This window comes from Balaenoptera musculus, chromosome 1, assembly GCF_009873245.2.
Source record: "Balaenoptera musculus isolate JJ_BM4_2016_0621 chromosome 1, mBalMus1.pri.v3, whole genome shotgun sequence".
In the NCBI taxonomy this organism is placed as follows: Eukaryota; Metazoa; Chordata; class Mammalia; order Artiodactyla; family Balaenopteridae; genus Balaenoptera; species Balaenoptera musculus.
Window position 1 is genome coordinate 88,269,151 of NC_045785.1, and position 26,706 is coordinate 88,295,856.

At 36.2% G+C, this 26,706-nt stretch overlaps 2 protein-coding genes across 5 annotated transcripts in view; one reads left to right on the top strand and one right to left on the bottom strand.

The window, feature by feature from the left end:
* On the top strand, positions 1–25,374 carry TRMT13 (tRNA methyltransferase 13 homolog). Of its 3 annotated transcripts, none has more exons than XM_036851444.1 (11): positions 1–265; positions 4,359–4,405; positions 4,493–4,559; positions 12,727–12,789; positions 12,965–13,034; positions 13,191–13,297; positions 13,649–13,816; positions 15,560–15,632; positions 19,670–19,744; positions 22,604–23,036; positions 23,367–25,374. In XM_036851444.1, the coding sequence occupies exons 1-11, from the start codon at positions 119–121 to the stop codon at positions 23,560–23,562; spliced, it is 1,446 nt and encodes a 481-aa protein (XP_036707339.1). In that variant the 5' UTR covers positions 1–118; the 3' UTR covers positions 23,563–25,374. The 3 variants fall into 3 exon arrangements, with proteins under 3 accessions (XP_036707339.1, XP_036707357.1, XP_036707347.1); XM_036851452.1 differs by having other exon boundaries at positions 133–490; positions 23,367–23,590; XM_036851462.1 differs by lacking the exon at positions 13,649–13,816 and having other exon boundaries at positions 21–265; positions 23,367–23,590.
* LRRC39 (leucine rich repeat containing 39) overlaps positions 23,589–26,706 on the bottom strand; it is a 21,093-nt gene continuing 17,975 nt past the window's right edge. Inside the window, exon 9 of one of the 2 annotated variants that reach the window (XM_036851477.1) lies at positions 23,589–23,841. In XM_036851477.1, the coding sequence (XP_036707372.1) occupies positions 23,786–23,841 (56 nt within the window). In that variant the 3' untranslated portion in view covers positions 23,589–23,785. The remainder of the gene's footprint in view (positions 23,842–26,706) is intronic. The other variant, XM_036851486.1, reaches the window with a different exon arrangement.

The window sequence follows — 26,706 nt, forward strand, 5'->3', positions numbered from 1 at the left end:
CCTGCGTGGCTGGACCCGAGGCAGACATATTTGTTAAGGGAAGGAGACCCGAGAGAACCTGACAACTTTTCCTCTCTTCACCCGATCAATGCTTGCCACCCAAAGTGAGCCCTGAATTATGGCGGCTTCTGCGCCGACGCCGCACGGAACTGGCTTTCCAGCAGAGGGGCGATGTGGCTACTATGTGGAAAAGAAGAAGCGCTTCTGCAGGATGGTGGTGGCAGCAGGAAAAAGGTTCTGTGGTGAACACGCTGGAGCCGCGGAGGTCTGGTATCGCCTTACCCTCTCGAGAGTCGGAAATAAGTTTCCTGGTCCGGCACCTCCCCTCTGACAGATTTCTGCTTCAGTCCCCTGGATTTTCCAGCTTTTCCTGTGATAAACGCAGTCCTGGCCTCCCTAGGGAGAGATGATGAGCCGTAGTGAAGTGCAGTGTTTTCTTGTACTAAGTAAAGCGCCAGCAGTGACCCGTTTATCTTGATACCAACTCATGGTAATGCTAGATTTTAGTTTTACGGCAGACTACCGCTTCTTGCCCTCCGCTCACTCTCCGCCTTCCTGATGGGAAATGGTGGTTTAGAAAGAAGAGCGATCAAAGAAGCATCCCAAGGTTTCACTAATTGTGTTTTCATTGTTCCGTGAATGATAATAACTTCTTGTCAATGCGGTTCAGAGAAACTTTTTAAATTTTTTATTTAGACGTACAATCTTTTGAAAGCAACTAATAACTACTTGGCTGAAAAGGGGAAGGAAAGATTTAAAAACATGGAAGAATTGACTCTCCTTTTAAAATTGAGAACAGAAAGTACAGTTTTGTTCAATTATACATATGATTGTATTGTCAAACAACATATAACTTTAGTATGTGTGTTTCTTTAGGATATATATGATAGGAAATTTAAAAAACAAGAACAGTAAAATGCTAATAGAAAAAGAGCATGTTTAATAGGTTTTAGAAAGATTAAACCAAAGAGACAAGCGTCTGATTTTATGCCTTCTGAATGTCCAGTATTATTTACATTATTTTTCTTTGTTAGATGGTTTATCCTTCTAGGCAATATCCAGTACAGATAAGCCCCCAGAACCCCTTAATCTCCTACTGTCCCTCATAGCTATAGCTCTAGTTCATATTTTGATTTGGCTTATATTTGCCTAGGGTGAAGTGTACTGAAACAAGCTTATTCTTGTTTTGGAATGTGGGTGACCTGTGACTTAATGGGAACTCTTTGAAGTACACTCTCTGTTGTATTGGCTGGTTTTGAGAGCACCAGCAAACATCCCCTGATTGAAAAATGAACTTTCTGATAGGAGGAGGATTTTGTTCTCACTCTAAGACCTTACACTTCACCTTAATCAGACACCCAGAGGTGACTGCAGACGGTGACAGTGGTAGAATATGAATAGATCCTTACAGGGTGATCCATGTTCCTGGAGAGGAATGACATCATGTTATTAATCCCTTGAAAAAAGACTGCAAAACACTAAGTGGAAACACTTTCCATGACTATGATTTGGTTTTCAATTTTGGGCATCCTACTGAATCTGTAATTTATGTTATAATTGGGTGTATTGTTTCCGTCTTTTTTTTTTTCTTAAGTGTCATATATGGCTGAGATCACCTGTACTCATTTTTACGCAGTGGTTCTTAAATGGGGGTGATTTAGCACCCCCAGACAATGAAGACATATTGGTTGTCACAACTGAAGAGTGTTTCTTGCTTCTAGTGGAGAGAGGCCAGAGATTCTGCTAAACATCCTACAATGGACAGGACGAAAAAGAATTACCCAACCTGAAATATCAGTAGTGCCAAGGTTGAGAAGCCCTGTTTGTAAACCCAAATAATAAATTTTAGAAGTGCTTTTTTCCCCTACTCTATCGTTAAGCTTTGGGAGGTTAGTATAGAGTCTTCTCTTTCATGGAGGTTAGACTTTCAAGTCAGCAAATAGGGAAGAATAATGTACTATATTTTCAAAAGATACTGAAAAGTCTCTTAGCATGTTCATGAAATTCAATGTACATAGTTTCATGGATATGCTGGGAGGCAGATCAGAACTGAAATAAACTGAAAAAGGAATTGTTAATACTAATCATGAACACTTAGCATTTACTGTATGAACAGCACCATGCTAAGCAGTTTTTTTTTTTTAACCTATTAGCTCACTTAATTTTTACAACCCTTAGGAGGTAAGATATATTATTCTCATCTTTCAGATGAGGCAGTAAGACTACCTCAGGTCGTAGAGTTAGGAGCTGATAGTTAGGAGCCTGATAGATAGAACTGGGAATCGTACCTAGGTAGTCTGGCTGACCTGTGGTTTTAACTGTTATGCTATCCTGTTATATACAGATTCATATCAATGTTGGGTAGACTTGCCAACACTATTAATTCCTTTTTTTTCCCTTAGTATATGTAGTTAAATCCATGTAACTTAGAAACGAACAGGATGTAACTCTTCTATACTAAAAAGTTGCAAAGCTAGTAGAGTAGGGCCACATACCAAATGGTTAAAATACCATATAGACAGTCCCCAACTTACAATGAATGGTTCAACTTACGATTTTTTGGATTTATGATGTTGCAAAAGCGATAGGCATTCAGTAGAGAGCGTACTTTGAATTTTAAATTTTCATCTTTTCCGGGGCTAGCGATATGCACTGCTGGGCAGTGGCAGGGAGCCAGGGCTTCAAGTCAGCCACGCTATCACGAGGGTAAACAACTAATATGCTTACCACCATTCTGTACCCATACAACCATCTGTTTTTCACTTTCAGTACAGTATTCAATAAATTACATGAGATATTCAACCCCTATGTCCTCCCCCAAAAATAAATTACATGAGATATTCAATAAATTACATGAGATATTCAACACCTTATTATGAAATAGGCTGTTAGATGATTTTGCCCAACTGTAGTCTAATGTCAGTATTCTGATCACATTTAAGATAGACTAGGCTATGCTACGATGTTCAGTAGGTTAGGTGTATTAAATGCATTATTGACTTAAGATATTGTCAACTTATGATGGGTTTATCAGGTTGTAATTCCATCATAAGTTGAGGAAGATCTCTTTCGTTGTTTCTGAGATACTTTTTTTTTTTTCACATTTTAACATCTCTGAAATCAGAATGCTTCTTAAAAACAATGACATGTTATAATTTAAATTGGCAACATTTTTTCTTTCTTAGTAGTACCTAAAATAATAGTGTATATTATAGTCAGTGCTGTCATAGTTTCAAAAGTCCATATGTAGGCCTTTTCTATAACCTGTTTGAAGCTATAGACCCTTGTTGTCCAAAGCAGTATTTGCTCAGACATACATAAACGAGCTACACCAAAGGTTTTTTTTTTTATTGAAGTATAGTTGATGTACAGTGTTATATGTTACAGGTGTACAATACAGTGATTCACAATTTTTAAAGGTTATACTCCACTTATAGTGATTATAAAATATTGGCTATATGCCATGTGTTGTACAATATATCTTTGTAGCTTATTTATTTTATACATAGCAGTTTGTACCTCTTAATCCTCTATCCCTGTACTGCCCCTCCCCCCTTCCCTCTCCCCACTGGTAACCACTAGTTTGTTCTCTATATCTGTGAGTCTGTTTCTTTTTTTGTTATATTAACCAGTTTGTTGTATTTTTTTAGATTCCACATATAAGTGATATCCTACAGTATTTGTCTTCCCTGTCTGACTTATTTCACTTACTATAAAACCCTCCAAGTCTATCCATTTTGTTGCAAATGGCAAAATTTCATTCTTTTTTATGGCTGAATAATATTCCACTGTATGTGTATGTGTGTGTGTTTGTGTATATATATATACCACATCTTGATCTATTCATCTGTTGATGGGCACTTAGGTTGCTTCCATATCTTGGCAATTGTAAATAATGCTGCCTTGAACATTGGGGTACATGTATCTTTTCGAATTAGTGTTTTTGGTTTTTTTGGATATGTACCCAGGAATGGAATTGCTGGATCATAAGGTAGTTCTATTTTTAGTTTTTTGAGATACCTCCCTACTGTTTTCCGCTGCACCAATTTACATTCCCACCAACAGTGTAGGAGGGTTCCCTTTTCTCCACATGCTTGTCAACGTTTGTTATTTGTGTTCTTTTTGATGATAGCCATTCTGACAGGTATGAGGTGATATCACATGACACTGGAGATTTTTGTTGTTAAACTCTATGACCTGATTTTGCCAGTGTTTTGTTAATGTCCTTTTAAGGTTTCCTTACCTTGTTTTGGTATAGCATAAGCTTATGATTACACTGAAGTTGTATCTAGTATCTGTAAGCAGTGAACTTGATATTTTATTCAAATAAATATGTCCTTTTTTTTTTTTTTAATTAGGAAGAAAATGCTCGGAAAAGAATCCTGTGTCCTTTAGATCCAAAACAGTAAGTATGGGTCAGAGAAGGGTTTTTCTGTGCTGGAAACAGTGATTATCCCAGTCTCATTTTAAATAATTTTCTCTTTAAATTTAGCACAGTATATGAAGATCAACTAGCAAAACATTTGAAAAAATGTAACTCAAGAGAGAAGCCAAAACCTGTAAGTGTTTGATCAGTAAAACTGAATGGTGAAATGTGTGGTATGTAATGTTTATATATACTTAGTAGATTACAAATGTGAATTTTTAACAAGGCTCTTGCCTCAGGAGGCTTAAATATGGCAAATACATTTGAGTGTATATAGGACATCAGATTGTGAATCCACTTAGACTCCTAATTGAGATAATAGAATTTTATGCAAGAAGAGTGGTATTCAGAGAATAATTCCACAGTTTATTTATTCAAAAATATTTACTTACTGCCTACTAAATTCATTTCAATAAAATATGATCCCAGCCTTCATGGAACTTATTTGAGACTGGTAAGTAACTTGTAAATAATGGGCATTATTTAATAAGTTCAGTGAAAGAAGTATGTACACATGTGATAAGAGCACATACTTGCATTAAAATTAAATCCAAGGGGTCAAGAAAGGCTTCCCAGAGGGAATAACACTTGAGCTAAGTCTTGATTTGGCAAAGAAAAGAAAGAAGAATCTTTCTAAGTGGAAAAAACTATATGTGCAGAGGCAGAAATTGAGAAACCACTTGAGGTTTTCAAGGAACTTGTACTTATTCTAAAAGATACAGGGAACCATTGAAAGATTGCAAGCGAGGAAATGGTGGGGTCAGATTTATCTCTTAGAAAACTTTCTCTTAGAGCAATGTGGGAGGATGGCTTGCAATCAGAAGGTCTAGTTAGGGGGGCATTGCTGCAATCCAGGTAGGACATGATAAGAGACTGAATTAAAGAGGATGGAAAGAATATAGGTAAATGCAAGAATTATTTAGGTAGCAGAATCAATAAAACTTGCTGACTGATTGGAAATTCGGAGTTGGATATGTGAGTCCAAAACTCAGTAGAGAGGTTGGGCAAGTAATAAAGATTCAGAAGTCAAATACATACAGATCATAGGTGAAGCTTTGGAATTTTAAGTTACCCAGGGTAAGAGATTAGTTAGAACTGGGGGGAAGTTGGGGGACTTGTTTATTCAATAGATATTAATTGAGCACTTATGCCAGACATTGTACCAAGCACCCTGCTTAAAATAACATTACAATCTAGTGGAAGGGATAGAAAATACAATATTATATGTGTTAAAATAGATTAAGTACAGAGTGCTATGGAAGAATAAAGGAGAAGAGCCTAACCCTTTTGGGGGAGGACATAGGGGTTTAGAGAGATGGGAAAGGAGTCAGGGAAGCTTTTCTGAAGGAATGTCATAAGATGAGACCTAAAGGTCAAAGGAGAGTCATCCAGACAAGGAAGAAAACATGGGTAACTCACATGACAAGTATGAAATACAAGGGGAGAGCTGAATAGAAGATGAGAGGTAGGCAGGAATTAGAGCATGAGACCAAGGACAGAGCTCTAGGTGACACTGACACCTAAAAGGTGAGCTGCTAGTAGGAACCATAGAAAAATATTGACAAGGGATGGCTGGAGAGGTAGGAAGGAATAAAAAACAGAGAAGCATGGTATATGGGAAGACAGGGGAAGGAGAATTTCAAAAAGAAACAAGTGATCAGCTGTGTCTAGCATCACAGTGGAGTCAAGTAAGGTAGGGACAGAGAAGAATCCATTGGGTTGGCAATATGGCAGTTTTTAAAGATCAAAGAGTTTAGCAAAATGCATATTAAATAGGGTGGAGTGGGCAGAAATCAGACTGAAATGATATATGAGTAAATGGAAGACAAGGCAGTAGAAATCTTAAGTGTCGACTCTTCTTTTAAGAAACTAGTCTATGAATGGAACTTGAGAGGTAGAATAGCAGTCAGAGAGGAAGGTAGGACAGAAGGACTGTGTTTTAAAATGGGAGGGACTTCCCTGGCAGTCCAGTGGTTAAGACTCCACACTTCTAATATAGGGGTCGTGGGTTCGATCCCTGGTCAGGTAACTAAGATCCCATGTGCCGCGTGGTGCGGCCAAAAATGAATTTAAATAAATGATAGATAGATAGATAGATAGATAGATAGATAGATAGATAGATAGATAGATAGATAGATAGATGGAATGGGAGAAAAGAGTGTTATTTGTATGCTTAGAGTAATGAGCCAGTAGAGAAGAAGAAATTGGAAATAGAAGAGGGCATCACTGATAGTGTGAGACTACCCAGGAAGCAGGCAGAAATAGGGTACAAAATAGAGGTAGAAGGGAAGAAATAGGGGAAGAAATAGCTCTTCCACTTACGTAGATGGGAAGTAGTATAAGATGGATATCAGTTCAGGCAAATTTGAGCTGACAGGAGGTTAATTGAGAAAGATGTCATTTGATAGCTACACTTCCTTCCTGAAGTAAGAGATAAGGTGATTAAGGGAGGTGATGGTATAGTAGGAGATTTGAGGAGAGAGGTAGAAGTTTAGCATTACAGTTATGCAGAATAATTGCTAGGCATCTTTGAGAGTCAGACTGATGGAGATACTGAATTTGAACTGGTACCAGTCCAAATGACTGAGGAGCTTTGCTTCAGCAGTGTTCAGCAGTTTTAACTTTCAAATTATTGGGAGTTAAAAGTCATATTAATGCAGGCATTAGGTTTTGTAAGGGTGGGTTTGACAGAGAACCAGATTGTGAAAGATAATGATAACAATGGTGCTGAGTGTCCAGGCTGGGTGGCATGAAAGGGAAGCCAGAAATTAGCTGAGAAGAAATAGAGGTCTTTAAAAGGTGAAAGAGTATGATTCAGAACAAGAGAATCACTACACTTTGTACTAACATAGTACAAAGTTACAGTCAGAGAATGGGCTAATGAAGTTTAAGGTTTCAGAGGTTAAATGGTTCATAGTAACACCGGAATCTAGAGGGCCCCTGAAAGTAGTTTGCCAAAGTGGAGCAAAGGTCATTAGAATTAAGAAGGTCAAGCAGAGCTATTGGTTGGATGGCTTGAAAACATAGTCAAATTGGCTGAACTTAGTGGAAAGAACAGCTTGGTGTCAAAGTTCCTAATGAATATTGGATAATGACCAACAGGTTGATAGTTGACAACTGCTGGGAGATTTAGAAGATGTTTAACAGCCCAGTGTTTCTCAGTGGGGGCTTTTGGCATTTCGAGTGGGACAGTCCTATCCTGTGCACTTCAGAGCATCCCTGTATTTAGAATTCCTGGCTTCTGAGTGGCAGATGACAAAGGCCCTTGTCAAGAAGTATGAAGGATTTGAAATTTAATCTTATTTTCAAGCTAACAAGTTAGCCTACCATAGGTTTGTGGATGCTGGAAGAAGATATGAGACTCCTGGGTCAGAGACAAAGGGCTTTATTACTCGCTGCACAGCAAGCAATGTGAGCTTCTCGTCTGCATCAGCTCCCTTTGTTCCCTAAGTTCCCTCAAGTTGAAGTGGTCTTGGTGGATGCTGCACATGTTTGTGCACAGCTTGTGTCATAGCTGAAGAAGGCCAAGCTTAGGAAATACGTCTTTTTAAATGAGCAGTAAGGAAACCTGCCTCACCTTTGTTCCGTAAGTAGACATTTCTTTATTGCATTGTACAATAAGCAGGCCTGCCACTGCTCTAGAAGGAGACACTACTTCTGTCTTCCAAGATTGCTTGGTATACAAATGTCCTTGCAAAGATAGTCTGGAACAGAGGGGGGTCAGTGCCTTTGCTTATAAGACTTGCAGAAAACTGAGAGACCTGTAGATAATTGTCTCCCAATAGCACCTCTCAGTCATTTTGAGAACAAAATATCCCCATACATTTCCAGATGCCTCCCAGGTGAGAACTAGTAGGACAGATGGCATAAGTTTAAAAAGAAAGTATTTTTACATAAAGATGTGTAGAAGATTGTTTCCTTAATTTCTTTTTCTGACCTTTCATTGTTAGTGCATAGGAATGCCAGAGATTTCTGTGCATTAATTTTGTATCCTGCAACCTTACCAAATTCATTGATTAGTTCTGGTAGTTTTCTGGTGGCATCGTTAGGATTTTCTACATATACTATCATGTCATTGGCGAACAGTGACAGTTTTACTTCTTCTTTTCCAATTTGTATTCCTTTTATTTCTTTTTCTTTGATTGCTGAGGCTAGGACTTCCAAAACTATGTTGAATAAGAGCGGCAAGAGTGGACGTCCTTGTCTTGTTCCTGATCTTAGTGGAAATGCTTTCAGTTTTTCACCACTGAGAATGATGTTTGCTTTGGGTTTGTCATATATGGCCTAATAATTATGTTGAGGTAGGTTCCCTCTGTGCCCATTTTCTGGAGAGTTTTTATCATAAATGGGTGTTGAATTTTGTCGAAAGCTTTTTCTGCATCTGTTGAGGTGATCATATGGTTTTCATTCTTCAATTTTTTAATATGGTGTATCACATTGATTTGCGTATATTGAAGAATCCTTGCATCTCTGGGATAAATCCCACTTGATCGTGGTGTGTGATCCTTTTAATGTGTTGTAGGATTCTGTTTGCTAGTATTTTGTTGAGGATTTTTGCATCTATGTTCATCAATGTAATTTTCTTTTTTGTTTGATATCTTTGTCTGGTTTTGCTATTAGTGTGATGGTCGCCTCATAGAATGAATTTGGGAGTGTTCCTTCCTCTGCAATTTTTTGGAAGAGTTTGAGAAGGATAAGTGTTAGGTCTTCTGTAAATGTTTGATAGAATTCGTCTGTGAAGCCATCTGGTCCTGGACTTCTGTTTGTTGGAAGATTTTTAATTACAGTTTCAATTTCATTACTTGTGATAGGTCTGCTAATATTTTCTAATTCTTCCTGGTTCAGTCTTGGAAGAAATTAAGGAAACAATCTCATTTACCATCTCATCAAAAGGAATAAAATACCTAGCAATAAACCTACCTAAGGAGGCAAAAGATCTGTATTCAGAAAACTATAAAACGCTGATGAAAGAAATCAAAGATGGCATAAACAGATGGAGAGATATACCATGCTCCTGGATTGGAAGAATCAACATTGTGAAAATGACTATACTACTCAAAGCAATCTACAGATTCAGTGCAATCCCTATCAAATTACCAATGGCATTCTTCACAGAATTAGGACAAAAAATTTTACGATTTGTATGGAAACACAAAAGACCCTGAATAGCCAAAGCAATCTTGAGAAAGAAAAATGGAGCTGGAGGAATCAGGCTCCCCGACTTCAAACTATACTAAAAAGCTACAATAATCAAGATAGTATGGTACTGGCACAAAAACAGAAATATAGATCAGTGGTACAGGATAGAAAGCCCAGAGATAAACCCACGCACACATGGTCACCTAATTTATGACAGAGGAGGCAAGAACATGCAATGCAGAAAAGACAGCCTCTTCAATAAGTGGTGCTAGGAAAACTGGACAGCTACATGTAAAAGAGTGAAATTAGAACACTCCCTAGCACCATACACAAAAATGAACTCAAAATGGATTAAAGGCCTAAATGTAAGACTGGATACTATAAAACTCTTAGAGGAAAACATAGGCAGAACACTCTTTGACATAACTCGCAGCAGTATCTTTTTGGATCCACCTCCTAGAGTAATGAAAATAAAAACAAACAAATGGGACCTAATTAAACTTAAAAGCTTTTGCACAGCAAAGGAAACCATAAACAAGACAAAAAGACAACCCTCAGAATGGGAGAAAATATTTGCAAATGAAGCAACAGACAAAGGATTAATCTCCAGAATATATAAGCAGCTCATGGAGCTCAATATCAAAAAAACAAGCAACCTAATCAAAAAATGGGCAGAAGACCTAAATAGACATCTTTCCAAGGAGGACATGTAGATGGCCAAGGGGCACATGAAAGGATGCTCAACATCACTAATTATTAGAGAGATGCAAATCAAAACTACAATGAGGTATCACCTCACACCAGTCAGAATGGCCATCATCAAAAAATCTACAAATGATAAATGCTGAAGAGGGTGTGGAGAAAAGGGAACCCTCTTGCACTGTTGCTGGGAATGTAAATTGATACAGCCACTGTGGAGAACAATATGGAGGATCTTTAAAAAACTAAAAATAGAACTACCATATGACTCAGCAATCCCACTACTGGGCATATACCCTGAGAAAACCATAACTCAAAAGGACACATGCACCCCAATGTTCATTGCAGCACTATTTACAATAGCCAGGACATGAAAACAACCTAAATGTCCAACGGCAGATGAATGGATAAAGAAAATGTGGTACATATATACAATGGAATATTACTCAGCCATAAAAAGGAACGAAATTGGGTCATTTGTAGAGATGTGGACAGACCTAGAGTCTGTCATACAGAATGAAGTAAGCCAGAAAGAGAAAAACAAATATCGTATACTAATGCATATATGTGGAATCTAGAAAAATGGTACAGATGAACCTACTTGCAGGGCAGGAGTAGAGACGTAGATGTGGAGAATGGACATGTGGACACAGGGGAGGAAGGGGAGAGTGGGACGAATTGGGAGATTAGGATTGACATACATACACTACCATGCGTAAAATAGATAGCTAGTGGGAACATGCTATAAAGCACAGGGAGCTCAGCTTGGTGCTCTGTGACGACCTAGATGGGTGGGATGGGGGGGTGTGGGAGGGAGGTACAAGAGGGAGGGGATATAGGTATACATATAGCTGATTTACTTCATTGTATGGCAGAAACACAACATTGTAAAGCAATTATACTCCAATTAAAAAAAAAGAAAAAAGAAAGAAAAAAACGTGTAGAAGAAAAGTGATGACTACCCCAGTTAGCCCCTCAGTAAGAAGAAAGAATGTTGCCTTTACTTTCAGGTATGCATGGAGGTTATCTTCCTTACCTAAGTGTCAGGCTTTAGTTAAAGCAAGCAGGTTGAATACGTGTTCTGGGAACAGTTTGAGAGAAGAAATGAATTTATTAAAAATGGAATACCCCTGTGAATTTCCTGGTGGTCCAGTGGTTAGTACTCCGTGCTTTCATGGCCAGTGGACTGGGTTCAATCCCTGGTTGGGGAACTAAGATCCCACAATCCACGTGGCATGGGCAAAAAAAAAAAAAATGGAATACCCCTGCACAGATTCCATTGCACGCTGGGACACAGTGGAAATGAAGGGGAGAAAAGTAGTGGGATGACGAGATAAGAGGAAAGAAATGCAGAACAGTGTTTAGTACACTATGTATAACATGAAACCCAGGTAAAATCTTATCACTCGTTTGTTTACTAATAGTTATAGTTAATTTTCTCTTATAGTTTTGCCAGTCATCCAACAAAGTATTCTAATACCTGCTTTCTTCACCTGTTCACTTAATCACTGGTTTCCGTTATTACCCACATAGGTAAAGGTAGCAACATACAATCCACATGTTACCTTTCTCCTATCTGCGTAACTAAAGCTCATTGCTATGCATAATGTCCCAGGAGTTGTTTTCACTTTCAAAACAATTTGTAAAAATTGTGCTATTTCATTCATCTATATCTACGTGGTCTAATATGGTAGCCACTAGCCATGTGTAACTATTAAAATTTGAGTCAATTGAAATTAAACAAAATTGAAAATCCAGTTCCTCAGTCACACTAGCCGTATTTCAAGGCTAATAGCTACCATGTTGGCCAGGGTAAATATAGAACATTTTCATTATTGAAGAAAGTGCCATTGGACAATGCTAATCTAGATCCTTACCTAGAGTCTCTCTCTCTGAAAATGGACTAGAAATATCTCACTATGTTAATTTAAACAACATAATATCACAGGATATTTCTATTTTCTATTTTAATTAGTATTTTAAAATAGAAGAAATCAGACCTAAACCATTGTAATATTTTTTCTTATCTCTGTTTTTGGCCCTGCTGCCTATCTGATAAACAGCCGTTTGTAGTTGGGTCTTTGTTTTTGCTTCAGCCATTAGCAAAAATGACACAGTCCTCAGTCTATGCTGGAGACAGGTAAAAACTTTAATAAAAATTACTAATGAATTTCTTCAGGCTATAAATGTTTATTCAAATAGCCACCTCACTAGAATGTAAGATGCGTGAACACAGAGATTTTTGTCTGTACTGTTCACTGTGGTAAATCCTCAGCACCTAAAGCAAGTTAAGGACCACAGTAGTCACTCAGTAATTATTTAATAAATAAATGAACAGGAGAAAGGGAGGATGGCAGGTACAAAGTATTGGAAGAAGGCACGGATCAGTTTTTCAGCTTAATTTTTGTGAACTCGTCTCATTAATAATGGTATTGTTATGGTTTTGTTTTGTTTTTATTCAGGACTTCTTTATTCAAGATATTAATGCAGGCTTAAAAGATGAAACAGAAATACCTGAACAATTAGTAAGTACTTGACTTTTTAATTTTACAAAGTATTTATGAGCATCTCCACACTGTAAATAAGCTGTGTTCCAATTTTTGGGATAAATTAACTATTTTGATTTAGAATGCATTTTCTTATAGAATCAATGTTATTTATTAGTTCCCAGACCAGCTCACTCCCCATTTTTGTATATAGGTTCCAATTTCTTTTCTCTCTGAAGAGCAGATGGAAAACTTAATTAAGAAACTGAGAAAAGCTAGTGAGGGTAAGTCTGCCTAAATTTGCAAGTTAAATTTTTTTAGAATAATCAGGTGGTATATGAGTTAATTCCACTGTGGTTTAAGAGATATTACTACCATTGTTTAGAGCCCTACGGTTTCATGTTTGGTTGTTTAAGCTTTTGTGCTTTTATTTGGCACAGGTTTGAACTCTACACTTAAAGATCAAATTATGTCCCATCCAGCATTGCATGATGCCCTTAATGACCCTAAAAACGGTGATTCTGCAACCAAACATCTGAAACAGCAGGTATGTTTAAGCCATAGTAACTCTACTAAAAATGGCCTTTTTGTTCATTTGTCAAAGCTAACATTCTGTTGTTTCTAAATATAGTCATTAATGAGATTTTGTTTAGATTATCTTTCAGGGTACAGAATCCCCATTTCAAAAAATGTATATAAACATGTATAAAAAATCCTTGGAATGGATATGGTTCTGAGTACTACATGTTAAATATTTAAAAGCAAGAGAAAAGCTTTAAAGCCAAACAAAAATTATCAGTGTGAACATGCTGCCCTATATAGAAATTATCTTGCTATTTTCCCATTTGAGCCGAATGTTTTTGCTCTAGTTTATAAAATAATCTCGTGAAGTTTGCAGGCTTCTATTTTAGGTAACATTGAAAAATTAAAGTTACTTGGTCCAAGAAGATGCTTTGTTGAGTTTGGAGCAGGAAAGGGAAAATTATCTCATTGGGTTGATATTGCCTTAAAAGATGCTGAAAAAGTTCACTTCATCCTAGTAGAAAAGGTGACCACAAGATTCAAGGTAAGTGAAACCATTGTAGTATATTCGTAACCAAACTTTGTTTGCACTTTTCTTGTTTGAAAAACAAAAAATGATACTCAGAAACATGCCTCTTAAAGAAAATGAATTTTTTGTGTGTTTATTTGATTATAGCTTTTTATTCTAATTATATTGATGATTTAAACTGAAGGTAAATTTTTTAATCTAAATTTTGATAGTTCATTGATCTGAGTTCTTAAAATATTTACGGAGACGAGAAATTATGTGGAAAGAGCCAAGCTCAAGCTAGGAGTTAAAAGTCTTAAGTCCTAACCTACATCTGAAACTTACCAACTGTTTGTTCAGTAAACATTTATTGAGCATACCACAAGTACCTTGATAGATATTGGGTAAAGTCAAATAAGACAACGTCCCTATGTTCTGTTACTTATATTGGAAAGAAGAGACAAACAGATAAATGATTATAGAAAAGGGTTAAAATATGAAAAATGGTCGTACAGAGTACAGTGTGGGTTCAAAGGAGGGAGTGACAAGTTTTACTGTAGAGAAGGGATGGTGAATGGCTACACAGAAAAGGTGGTGCTTGAGCTATATCTTGAAAAGTGGGTATTTGCTAGATACAGGGTTTGAGGAGCATTCTAGGAAGCAAGAAGAGTGTAACCAAATGCCTGAAACGACAGGGAAACATGGAAACATTTCTGTGTGATGGAAGTCCATGGTGTGAAGTAGAGTTCAGCAGTGATGAGATGGGAGAGGCGGCCTAGACTCTGGAAGGGCTCATATTTTATGCTAAGGGAGGAGTTTGACTTTATCCTGCTACATGCTGGGGATACAGTGGAAACAAGATTTAATTCTTGTCTTCAAGAAGCTTACATCTAATGGGACAGACTTATAAGTATCTTGGCTCAGTATGCTAAGTGTCTTATGATAGTGATAAGTACCAGATGCTATAGGAGTGTGAAGATAGAATGCCAGCCTCAGTCTAGTGTGGGTCACTGAAGCTTTCCTGGAGGAGGTGGTAGCTGAGAGGAGATTGAAAGAATATATAAGAATTGGTGAAGTAAATAGAAAAGGGTTTTAAAAGTTCCTCCTAGCAGTACCATTGAAGCTGTATCAGAAGAGTGTGAACCTTGAATTAGGGAGATTAATAATAAGATCATTATTATCCAGTAATCCAGGTAAGACATGGGCCATAGCTAAGGATCTTGCAATGAGATAGAGAGGAGGGAAAGAGTGTGAGAAATGTTATGATGTTGGAAGCCCCAAGACTTGGTGACTTGTTATCCATTAAGTATGAAAGAGGAGTTACTTCTGGTGACCTTTTGTGCCTTAAGTGACTAAGTGGTGTTCTTCCCTCAGATAGGGAATACAGAAGAAGGGAAGGGAAAAATAGTTTGGAGGGAGAAATAATGAGTTCAGTTTTGAATGAGTTTGCTGTTGAAGTAGAGCTTTTTATTATCTATGAACCTAAATTCCTTCATCAGTGACTTGGGAATTTTTAGAGTTAAAGGAAATAATGTGTACATAATAATTTATAAAATGTTCAAGTCTTATAAAGATGTACGATATTGTTATTTTGGAGATTTCATCACAGAATATACAATCTTAAATTTTTTAATTAACAATTCTACTTTTTAAACACTAAAAACTAAGATGGAAAATTATTTGCTCTGAATTTTGAAAACAAGTAGAAATCTTTTTTCATAAAGCTTTTTTTTTTTTTAACATAAAAGCCATTGTTATAATAATGTTCTGTTTGCACAGGTAGATGGCAAACACAGAAAGAAAAATTCAGTGTTTGAGAGACTTCAAATTGATATTCAGCACCTGTGTTTGAGTAAGTTGCATAACTTGCAGTTGCTCTTCCATAAATCATAGAAGTTTCAAACTCTGAGGGTTGCTTAGAAATCCAATCCCACAGAACACTGCTTCAGGGAAAACAGAGATTAATCCATTGTTAATATAGAATGTTATATCTAACATTTAGGTAAATATAAATGGAATTAGGGTTGAAACTTTAAGAAATTGTTTTTCAGTATCAACTAGAAATGAAATATCATACTAGGGAATAGCTTAAAAGTTTTGAGAATATGTCCTTATGTTGCTTCTTTATCCTGTTTAAATTAATTACTGAGTCTGTTCGTACCATACACTAGCCTTCTGCCTATAGTTAACATGACTTTAGCTAAACTCTTACAGAAATGAGATAGTTCTCTGCCTAGCTAATATGTAAAAGATACTTAATGCCTAGCTAATATGTAAAAGATACTTTCTGCCTAGCTGATATGTAAAAAATACTTCCTACAATTTTAAATTGTACCAAAGAAAATAACCCATCTCTATGGACCTCATATTTCATACACACACACACACACACACACACACACACACACACACCCATCAGTCATACTCTTTAATGCCCTTTCTGTACCTTTTAATAGTTTTTCATATTATTTAAAATGAAAATATGGGCTTCCCCTGGTGGCACAGTGGTTAAGAATCCACCTGCCAATGCAGGGGACACAGGTTCGAGCCCTGGTACGGGAAGATCCCACATGCCGCGGAGCAACTAAGCCAGTGAGCCACAACTACTGAGCCTGCGCTCTAGAGCCCACGAGCCACAATTACTGAAGCCAGCGTGCCACAACTACTGAAGCCTGCGTGCCACAACTACTGAAGCCCGTGTGCCTAGAGCCGGTGCTCTGCAACAAGAGAAGCGACCACCACAATGAGAAGCCCGCGCACCGCAGCAAAGAGTAGCCCCTGCTTGCCGCAACTAGAGAAAGCCCACACGCAGCAACAAAGACCCAATGCAGCCAAAAATAAATAAATTTTAAAAAATAAATAAAATGAAAATAATACAAACACATGCCAGCAACCTCTTCTGCTAATTTTAATTCAGCCCTGTGACGCAAACCACAGCTGGCCCATGTAGTAAATAAAATTTGCTTATTGAGTTAATAGTTAATTTAAAATTTTGTTTACTTGGTCTTTTAAAAATGCGTTTGTTTTAAGGTCCTATTGTATAGCACAGGGAATATTCAGTATTTCCTGATAAACCATAATGGAAAAGAATATGAAAAAGAATATACATATGTATAACTGAATCACTTTGCTGTACAGCAGAAATTAACACAACATTGTAAATCAACTATACTTCAATTTAAACAAAAATGTATAACTTTAAAATTTGTATTTGTTTTAATACATTTGCCAAGTATTCTGTTAGTTTCTATCTTCCTGAAAAATTCTCTCCTGGATCCTTCAGGTACCTTCCAATGTAGACTGGCTGCCCTCTGTTCCTAGAGCACAATTGTCAACCTTAAAATTCTCTTCATTTTCATCCTGGGGATTCCCTTCACTCTCCTAGGTTGGGATTTATTTTTCCACATCTTATCCCATATCTTCCTCTGTTGATTTACTGTCTTTGGGGAAAGCACCTCCTCCTATAGCTTCCTGAGAAACAGTTGCATTAGAGATAAATTTGAGACCTTGCATTGTCTGAAAGTATCTTTTACTTTATCCTTACACTTGATTTGCCTGGGTATTTCTATTTCTAAGAATTTTGAAACTATTACTCCACTAGTATTGTTGTTCAGAAGTTCAGTGCCATTCTGAGTCCTGATCCCTTGTGTGTCATCTGCTTTTTTCTTTCTAGAGATTTATAGGCTCTTTTCTTTGTCCTCAGTGTTTTAAATTCTCACAGTGATGTGTCTTGATGTAGTTATATTTTTATCTGTTGTACTGGGCGCTTGATGGACTCTTTTGTGTATAGCAGCGGTTCTCAACTAGAAGCAGTTTTGGCCCTCAGGGAACATTGGCAATGTCTGAGATATTTTTCGTTGTCATAAGAGTGCACGTGCTGCCAGCATCTTATGGATACAGGCCAGGGAGCCTGCTAAACCAGAGACCTGCTAAATATCCTGTAAGGTACAGTATAGCTCCCGACAACAAAGAATTATTGGGGTCGAAAGTTAATAATGGCAAGGATGAGGAATCCTGACTGAGAGATTCCAGTATTCTCAGCTTTCTGGGAAATTTCCTTGCATTCTTTCTTTCATAATTTTCTCTGTTCCATTTTTTCTTTTCTCCCTTAATGGAAGAACTTTTATGATTTAGTTATTAGACCTCCTGGAATGGTTCTCTACTTTTCTTGACTTTACTTCTCTGTTCTATATCTTTTGCCTTTTTTGTATACTTTCTCAGATTTCTTCAACTTAATTTCTTCTATCATAGTTTTAATTTCTAAGATTGTTTTTCTCTGAATTTATCTTTGTAACCTGTTCTTTTTTCATAATTGTACTATCTTTGTGAGGATATTAATGATTTTTTTAGAAGTATCCTCCCTTCATATTCTGTTTTCACTAAGTTGCTCTTTTCCATTAGTTTTGGTCTGTCTCTTTCAACTTAGAGGCTCTGCTCAAACATCTGTGCTTTTTGATGGTATGTTCATAGTGAGGATTGAGGGACTAAGAGCTCTGAGTCTTCAGGTGGAGTTGTTGACTCTGAGCTCCAATTTGGAATGACCTGTCTAGAATGTGATCTTTCCTCTTGGGCTGGTCAGGTTCCCCAGAGAAGACTCTTCTGATCACCTGCCTAGAGGGTAAAGGTCTGATTACCAACATTCTGGGACCCAGTGACAAGTAAGAGCTTAATCTATATGCATACTCACTTAATCCTGCTATTTTACCACACTTCAACTTTCAACTTCCTATTATCCTTCAACCCAGTGACCTCCTGTTTTACTTGCTTGAGAGAATTAATCTACAGTTTTCCACCAATTGGTAAAAGAGGTAGTCACCAGGTGGCTATGAGGTGAGGATCTGATTACTTCTTAAATAGACTTTCTGTAGGCACACTCTGTTATCAGTAACTAACTCAGCTCTACTTCCAAGGTTCCTGATGCCCCCAATTCCCTAAGGGCTTTCTTAGACAACCTTTCTCTTCACCCTGATTGAGGATAAGTTTCTTGAACCACCTTACACAGGCAAACTATTCCAGTTGGTACCAATTTCTTCTCCTAGTATGTGATACCATCTGAAAACAAGCAACAAAGAATTTGAAATATTTACTAAGGACCTCCATTGGACAATTCACTGTGCTGGGTGCTGTAGCTGGATTTGTAGGGGGAAACATACTTTTTATTTCAGAATCTTAGAAAAAGGAAAATGAATAGGGGGGGAAAAATGGAAGCCTTAACTGTGATATACTACATTTTACTGTGATATACTACATTTTACTGCATTACCTTGTAGATGTCTTTTTTTATTTTACTTTTATACTACTATTATGAATATTTTCTTTTATTCATATTCAGAACAGTGTGAAAGCTAAAATAATATCTTATCCTTGATTATCAAGATGTAATGAAAGCTATATTTTTTGTTTGATTATAATATTGAGTATAGTATTCTATAATATAAAATGTCGGTTGTATTATATGTATTTATCATATAAGTTATGCAAAATAAATCTAGTAAGGAAACTTTTGAGTCCTTTTATCAATGGGTAATAATATTTAGCAAAATAAGGCTTCTACAGGGTAAAGTCCTGAGTCAGTATAGAAGAAATAGCATTGGCCTAAAAGTCAAGAAATTAACTCAGGAGTAAAGAACCAGCTGGGGGCGAGGTGGGAAGAAAAGGAAGATAAAAATTTTTAACTCTGATTCTGGCTATGTCTGTAGCCATCTGTGTTACTTATCAAGTCACTACATCTTTGAGCCTCTTATTCCTAAGCTATAAAGTGAGAATTTTTTGTCTGTGTCTCTTTCAGCCCTAAAATTCAAAGATTCTAATTAGTTCTCTCTTTGGGAGGCCACTTAATGCCTTAATTCACAAGAGAGCTAACTTAGTTCTCATTTCTTTTTATTTCAGACAAGATTCCTTTGCTAAGCAAAGAAAAACTACCTGTGGTAGGAATTGGAAAACATCTGTGTGGTGTGGCAACAGGTATGTAAACATACTAATAATGTCAAGATGAACACATTAAGTTTTAGCTTAACATGGTCCCAAATATTTAAAGAGTCTCTTTTCAGTAGTTTTTATCCCTTGTTTGCAACTCATTAATCTTCATAGTAGCACTGGCCCTGTATTATATCAGATTTAGAGCTTTCCTACTTATCTGCTCATTTTGGCCATTTTGCAGGATGAATTAAAGAGTTTTACGTGTAAATACTGTGTCATATGGAACCTTAAAGTTCGTTGGGTTATACTTCAACCAAAAAGGAAATAAATCATTTATGGAAACTGTATGATTCTATCCCAGAAGCTACTCATTTTTTTAGAGGAGTTGCTTGGGAAGGACTCTGAAACTTCTCCCACTAGAAGATGATTATGTATCAGGATTCTAGGGAAAACAAAAAAGGAAATATTAAGATTTGTCTTAGCACTTGGATCCATCGGATGTAGCATGTTAAAGTAGAAAGAACATGGGCTTTGAAATCAGATAGTACAGGGTTCAACTTTGCTGTATAACCTTGACAGATTACTTTACCTTTCTGAGCTTTGGTTATCTCGTCTGTAAAATGAGGATAACAACATATAATTTGCCAGTTTACATATAAAGTGTCTGGCACATATCAGTGCTCAATAAATGTTAACTATTGTTACATCTTCTTCTGGCTTCCGCTAATTTCATGTCTACCCATAAGGGGAACTTGGAGCCTCCATAAGAGTTATTCAAGTTGGCTGGAGATGACTTTAAGTATTATATATTTGTGTTGTCCTTCATAGTTTTTAGATGATTTTCACGTACCTTGTCTCATTTAACTCTCATAAAAGCCTTCTGAAGTAAGCCAGTTCTATCCTGGGGAGGAAATAAAAAATGCTCCTTTACTCCTACCCATCTAACCCAAGTTTCTCAGAAATGTTATCTACACTGGCCATTTCTCATTGTTCCACACACTTTTTCCCTCCTTGATTCACTCTATCTGAATTCTCCCTTCATCACTCTATCATCATCTTAATGAAAAATCTCTGCTATTGTTGCTTACCCTTCTGGAAATTCTGTTTTCTTCTCTTTTGTGACATTCTTTCCTGGTTCTTCCCCTACATCTGTGCCATTCTTTCTGTATATCTCACGGTGTCCTTCCACTACTTGTCCTTTAAATACTAATATTCACACCCATCTTCCACACACCTCATGTGTCTTTCCCCTTCTTAAAACTATTCAGTAGCTCCCAGTCACCTGCACCTTAAAGTCTAAGCTCTTTAACATGACATCCTAGTCTTAATCTGGCCTCTGCCTTCCTCTCTTTGCCACTTCCTGCCTCTATATCTATTGGTCTATACATTCTAACCCTTCCCATATACTATACTGTGTCCGTTTCTAAACTGATCAATTTCTACTCCTTCTTCAGCTCATTGTCACCTCTTTCAGGGAACCTCCCTAAATAAGATACTCCTCCTTAGCGTTCATCATAATTGCCTCTGCATATCTTAAGCTCATTGTATATTAATTTTCTGTTTATATATCTAATTCTCCCAGTATGCTGTGTTTTTTTGTTTGTTTGTTTTTCTGAGCATAAGGAGTGTGCTAACATTGATGCTTGGTATATAACAGGAACTCAGTAAATCTTTAAATGAATAAATAATCTTGGCCACAAATGTGCTGTGTTTCCTTGTCCCTTTCTAGGTACATGGCTTTGTCCCTCAAGTTCTCTGTAAAGGAGGGGTTGAGATGGATTGCTAAAGCTCCTTCTGATTCTAAAATAACTTCATTCTTTTAATAATTTTTCTGATTATCCCCATTTCTGAAAATCATTTACTTAACTCCAATATAAGTAAAACAGTGACTGAATATCTTTTGTCAGAAAATAATAGTTTATAAAATAATAGATCAGCTATCGCCTTCTCCAAATAACAGGTTCCCTATAGTTTGTTGACTTAAATTCATATATTGTATTATATACACTATAAAATATCAGATCATTTACTATTCACCTGTGACATCTTGGGATAATAAAGTTTAAAAATACATATGTTTTTGATTGAGCAAACACAGTGTGACATTCTTATCAGACAGAAAATGTGGATTTTACAGCATATATTTGGAGTCTTTCTAGTATTGTCAATAATATAGCAGTCGTCAGTGGGAAATTATCATAATCATCAAAAATCCATTTGTTTAGTTTTTAAGTGGACTGTAAATTTTTCATTTTAATATAAAGTTCATTTATCTCTAAGTCTGTGTTTATTAATCATCATACATCCACAAAGCCTTGCACATGAAAGACATTCAGTAACTATTTGCTGAATGAATGTATAACTATAGTAAGGCTACTCAGCGAGGCCTACTTTCCACCTTCTGACCCCACTGTTCTCAACTCTTCACTATTGGCTGTGAACATCTTACATTTCAAGACTGACACCTAACATCAACTTAGCAGATGCTTAGCCGATGCCTTTCCTCTTTCTTTCTTTGGGTTCTTTAAGCTCAAACCTTCCCTGGAATGTTAAATGTAGAGACATAAATTTTTTCTATACAAGTCATTTCCTCAACAAGGGTAGGAGAAAAATGAGAGCAAATTTGAGTAGTTGGACGAATAGTTTTACAAATTTTAGATCTTAAGCTTCACAGTTTTTTGGGGGAAGTTGACTTTATGCAGAATAAATCATTACAGAAAATGGTACAATAATGAGAAAAGGGCAAATATGAACAAAGTTGATAATTCGTGAAAGAATTAGTACAAGTATAGAGCTAAGTAAGTTTTTGTTGGGCTTTTAAAAACCATACTGCCTAATAAATGTAAAAAAATACTTATTTTTAAAGATGATGTGGTTTGGGGGGCCACATAATTGTGTTTGCAGATCTTGCATTACGATGTTTGGTTGAAACCTATGCTGCCAGTTGTGAGGAAAGGAATGAAGAACCTTTAGCCAAACGCGTAAAGAATGATAAAACAGAAAAAGAAATTAACACTTTGGCCAAGGAAGGAAATGAAAAAAATATCCCAGAGAAGTGGACCCCTGTGGCTGGCATTGTTATTGCACTCTGTTGTCACCACAGGTGTGATTGGAGACATTATGTGGGCAAAGAATATTTCAGGGCTCTAGGCCTTGGAGCAGTGGAATTCCACTATTTCCAGCGAATGAGTAGTTGGGCGACTTGTGGGATGCAAAAAACATCTTTGGAAGCTTCAAATATCTCCACAAAAAGAAAAGATAAACAGAATGATGGCAGTGAAGAGCATGATGATGGAGGATACAGAATCACAGATGACAGCACTGAGAGTTTGCCTGGGTAAGTGACTACTTTGAAATGCACAACACTAGGGCAGAAATACTTTATTATTACTATATTTTTAGATGAATATTACCAAAAATTCATTCATGAAAATATATTTTACTAAAAAAATATATATATATATATATTTTACTAATTTTAGAATAAGTTAAAATATACACACTTTAATTGTGGCATTAATAAAACGTATCTTGGAAGCATGGGACATAGCACATAGTATGTTGTGGGTTATATAGCAGCTTATCAATGAATAAGACTAACTAAAATAATTTGTCATAAGGTTTTACAGAATTTTAACAATGTGTTGTGTGTGTTTATTCAACTTAGGTTTCTTACTGTTGAAGAAAAGAAGAAAATAGGGCATCTTTGTAAATTGCTGATTGACCAAGGCCGAATCAACTATTTACAGCAGAAAGGATTCAATCCCGCTTTACAGTATTATACAGACCCTCTGGTGTCTTTGGAAAATGTATTGTTAACTGCTCTACCAAATCATTCTTCATCACCAGAAACAACTGCTTAATGGAAAAGAAATTTTGAACATCTGTCTTCCACCAAAAAAATTTTTTTAATTGTATTTTTATATTCATGAAAATATAATTTAAATAGCAGATAATATGAACTTTAAAAAATGTGGCCTCGTTGAACTTTGGTAATGGCTTTGTTTTTTACTTTAGAAGTCCAAACATTAGAGAATTCACCAAATTCCCAAAGTAATCCTCTTCAGCAGGACATCTTGAATTATATTATCCATCAGCATTTATAGAGTTTGGTAAAGTAGTAGAGCAGTTGACTTGGTTACCTGAAACACACATAACATGTCAACATGTAACTAGCACATTAACTTTCTATTTGCATTAATTTTGGAAACTTATTTTCCTTTGGTTTTATTTAATACTTTTTATTTTTCAAGTTCAAGATGTAATAATCAATTGTCAGTTTATAACAAGGACCAATCTGAGAAGTTCGTTTATGTATGGATTTTTTTGTCCAGGCAGATCTGGAAAGAATAATTCATTGTGATTATTTGTTTCTGCTGCAAACAAGTTCAGAGATGTTCACAATCAATTAATGAACTCACCTTCAGATTTCAAGAGCCATACCTGTGTTTATATATTATCAATCAGAATTTGTCCATGACAGACACCAAAACTAAAAAGATATTTTCAAGGAAAAAAACTATTTCACTTCATTTTTTTAATTAGTTAATTATCTAGTGAGAACTTCCAAAAAGATACTTGTTAAGCCTAATTCACAAATTAAATTGAAATTTGCAAATAACTTCTGAAGTTAATTAGGTGTCATATCTTTTAAAAGGTCATTTTTACATATACAAGAACAAATATAAGTATATTCTCTCCTGTTCGGGAAAGTAATTTGGAATAAAGTAGAAATTAGATAATAATACCAAAAACCTCACTTTCGGGCCTCATTTAGCTCATAAGCAGTTTCTATGCACAAGCAAACATTAAACCAAACATATGGTAAGACTGTTAGTCTTTTCCTCATCTTATCCTTGGTTTATTTCTGCCTTATTTGTAAAAATTATCTTAATCATTGTACATTTGCCAAGACAAAGATACAGAATTACTGATTGTAGATATTATAATGATATTCTTAGGTAACTATTATTTGTAGGTCTATGATTACCTTAATTATAAATTAGAAGTCTAGCTCATTTTTAGTTTCTGACCTTTCTACTTTAGTTTAATCTTACATGTCTTATGAGACTGCCTAGGTTCAAATCCCAACCCTACTACTTGATCTCTTTGTGCCTCAATTCCCCGCTTAAAATGGGGGTGATGAAGATAATAATAATACCTCACAGGGTTGTTATGAGCATTAAATGAAATAACACATTAAAATGCTTAGAACAGTTCTAAGTACGGAGTAAGTGCTCAATAAATATTAACCGTTTTTAATAGTAGTAATTCATAATATTTTTAATGAAATAGGCAGACTTGGTTTTATTATCTCTGTTTAAGTTGTAACCTTTTTTCTCTTGTTATAAGTTCTATGTCAAATATTATTAAAATAAGGTAGTTTGTTTAAATTAGCTACTCATGCCCCCAAATCAAAACATAAATGAAGATAACAATACGTCATTCAATAATTAACCTGATTTTACTCAGTTAGGCAATGCTAATTTGTGTTATACAATCTGTTTTGCTTCATTCAACAATTTATGCCCAGAAATAAAAGCTATCCTACAACAGGCATTATCTCTGTTATATTTCATAAAACATACACACACACACAAGAATTATACTGATAGAGTCCTGTGGCCCAATGAATGTTTCTGACAATGATACCAAGTCCTCTATGGGAAGATAAGGTTGTTCTTCAACATGCCAGCTGTAGACCAAGATTATTGTTTTCCCCAACCTTGCTTATTTCCCTTAAGATTACATGAGACAGTGAATGCATGGGATATGCATATAGCTGTTTCTCGACCTGCAGAAGTTGCAGGTTCAGCAAACTCCTTGAACTTTAGATTGATCTACACAACTACCTCTTCCTGCATGTCCCACAGATATATCAAATGTACTGTTAAAACTGAAGCTCATGTTCCATGTCTACCACCAAACCAGCTTCTATACTTCATTTCCCCATCTCAGCATCACCATTCATCCAGTTGCTCTAACCAAAAACACATTCATCCTGGACTCCTCCCTCTTCTCATCTTCATTCAGTCATCAATTCTGTCTCCTACTTGTCTTTTATATATTTATACTCTACTTTTCAAACCTAGGCCCCAAACTATTACAGCTTTTTTACATATCTTCCTCCAATCTAACCTCCATGTTACTGTTTCTGTGACCTTGCTACAACAGATCTAATGACCTCCATTGGATGTTGGTAAAAATATTTTCTCCAGCTGAAAATAATCTCATATCTGTTTGCTCAGATTATACCTGCTCTTCAAAGTAACTGTTTGAAGAGGCAACTAAATTCTACCTTTTAACTCAAAACTTCCTCACAGTTTAGTGAATTATAAAACCATGTTTTCCATTACTATACTATTTATTATTTTTTTTATAAAGCTGTTTTTTAAAAATTTATATTTTATTTATTTTTGGCTACATTGGGTCTTCGTTGCTGTACACAGGCTTTCTCTAGTTGCAGTGAGCGGGGGCTACTCTTCCTTGTGGTGCACATGCTTCTCATTGCGGTGGCTTCGCAGCATGTGGGATCTTCCCGGACCCGGGCTCGAACCCACGTCCCCTGCATTGGCAGGCGGATTCTTAACCACTGCACCACCAGGGAAGTTCTATTGTTTTTTTTATTGACAGAGAGTTATGCTCTTTGTCCTCTTCCCCTAATCTTGGGTTAAGTTAAAGTCATTCCTTCCTTAGTTAAAAAAACAACAAAAAAGAGGTTTTAATTCTAAATTATCAGAGATAAAAGTGAAATCTATATATCAAAAACTCACATTTTAACTGTTGGCAAAAATCTATGTTCTCTTGATATTTTTCATTCCTAGGCACAGTAGCAAAATATTTTTCATTCCTAGTCAAAATATTTCTTTTTGCTATTTGTGGATTGTAGAAAAAGAGGAAATGGCAGGGAAGGCACTGTTCATGAGTAAACTGACATATGACAAACTGATAGAATGAGGTAGTGAAGCTTTAAGAATTACATCTTCATTCACTTGGTCGTGCTTCAA

Bases quoted from the DNA above. Each gene is read 5' to 3' on its own strand.
- TRMT13 (XM_036851444.1), top strand. From the start codon at position 119: ATGGCGGCTTCTGCGCCGACGCCGCACGGAACTGGCTTTCCAGCAGAG. The intron at 12,790-12,964 runs GTAAGTACTTGA...TTTTGTATATAG, and splicing joins CAGAAATACCTGAACAATTA to GTTCCAATTTCTTTTCTCTC. The intron at 13,035-13,190 runs GTAAGTCTGCCT...TATTTGGCACAG, and splicing joins ACTGAGAAAAGCTAGTGAGG to GTTTGAACTCTACACTTAAA.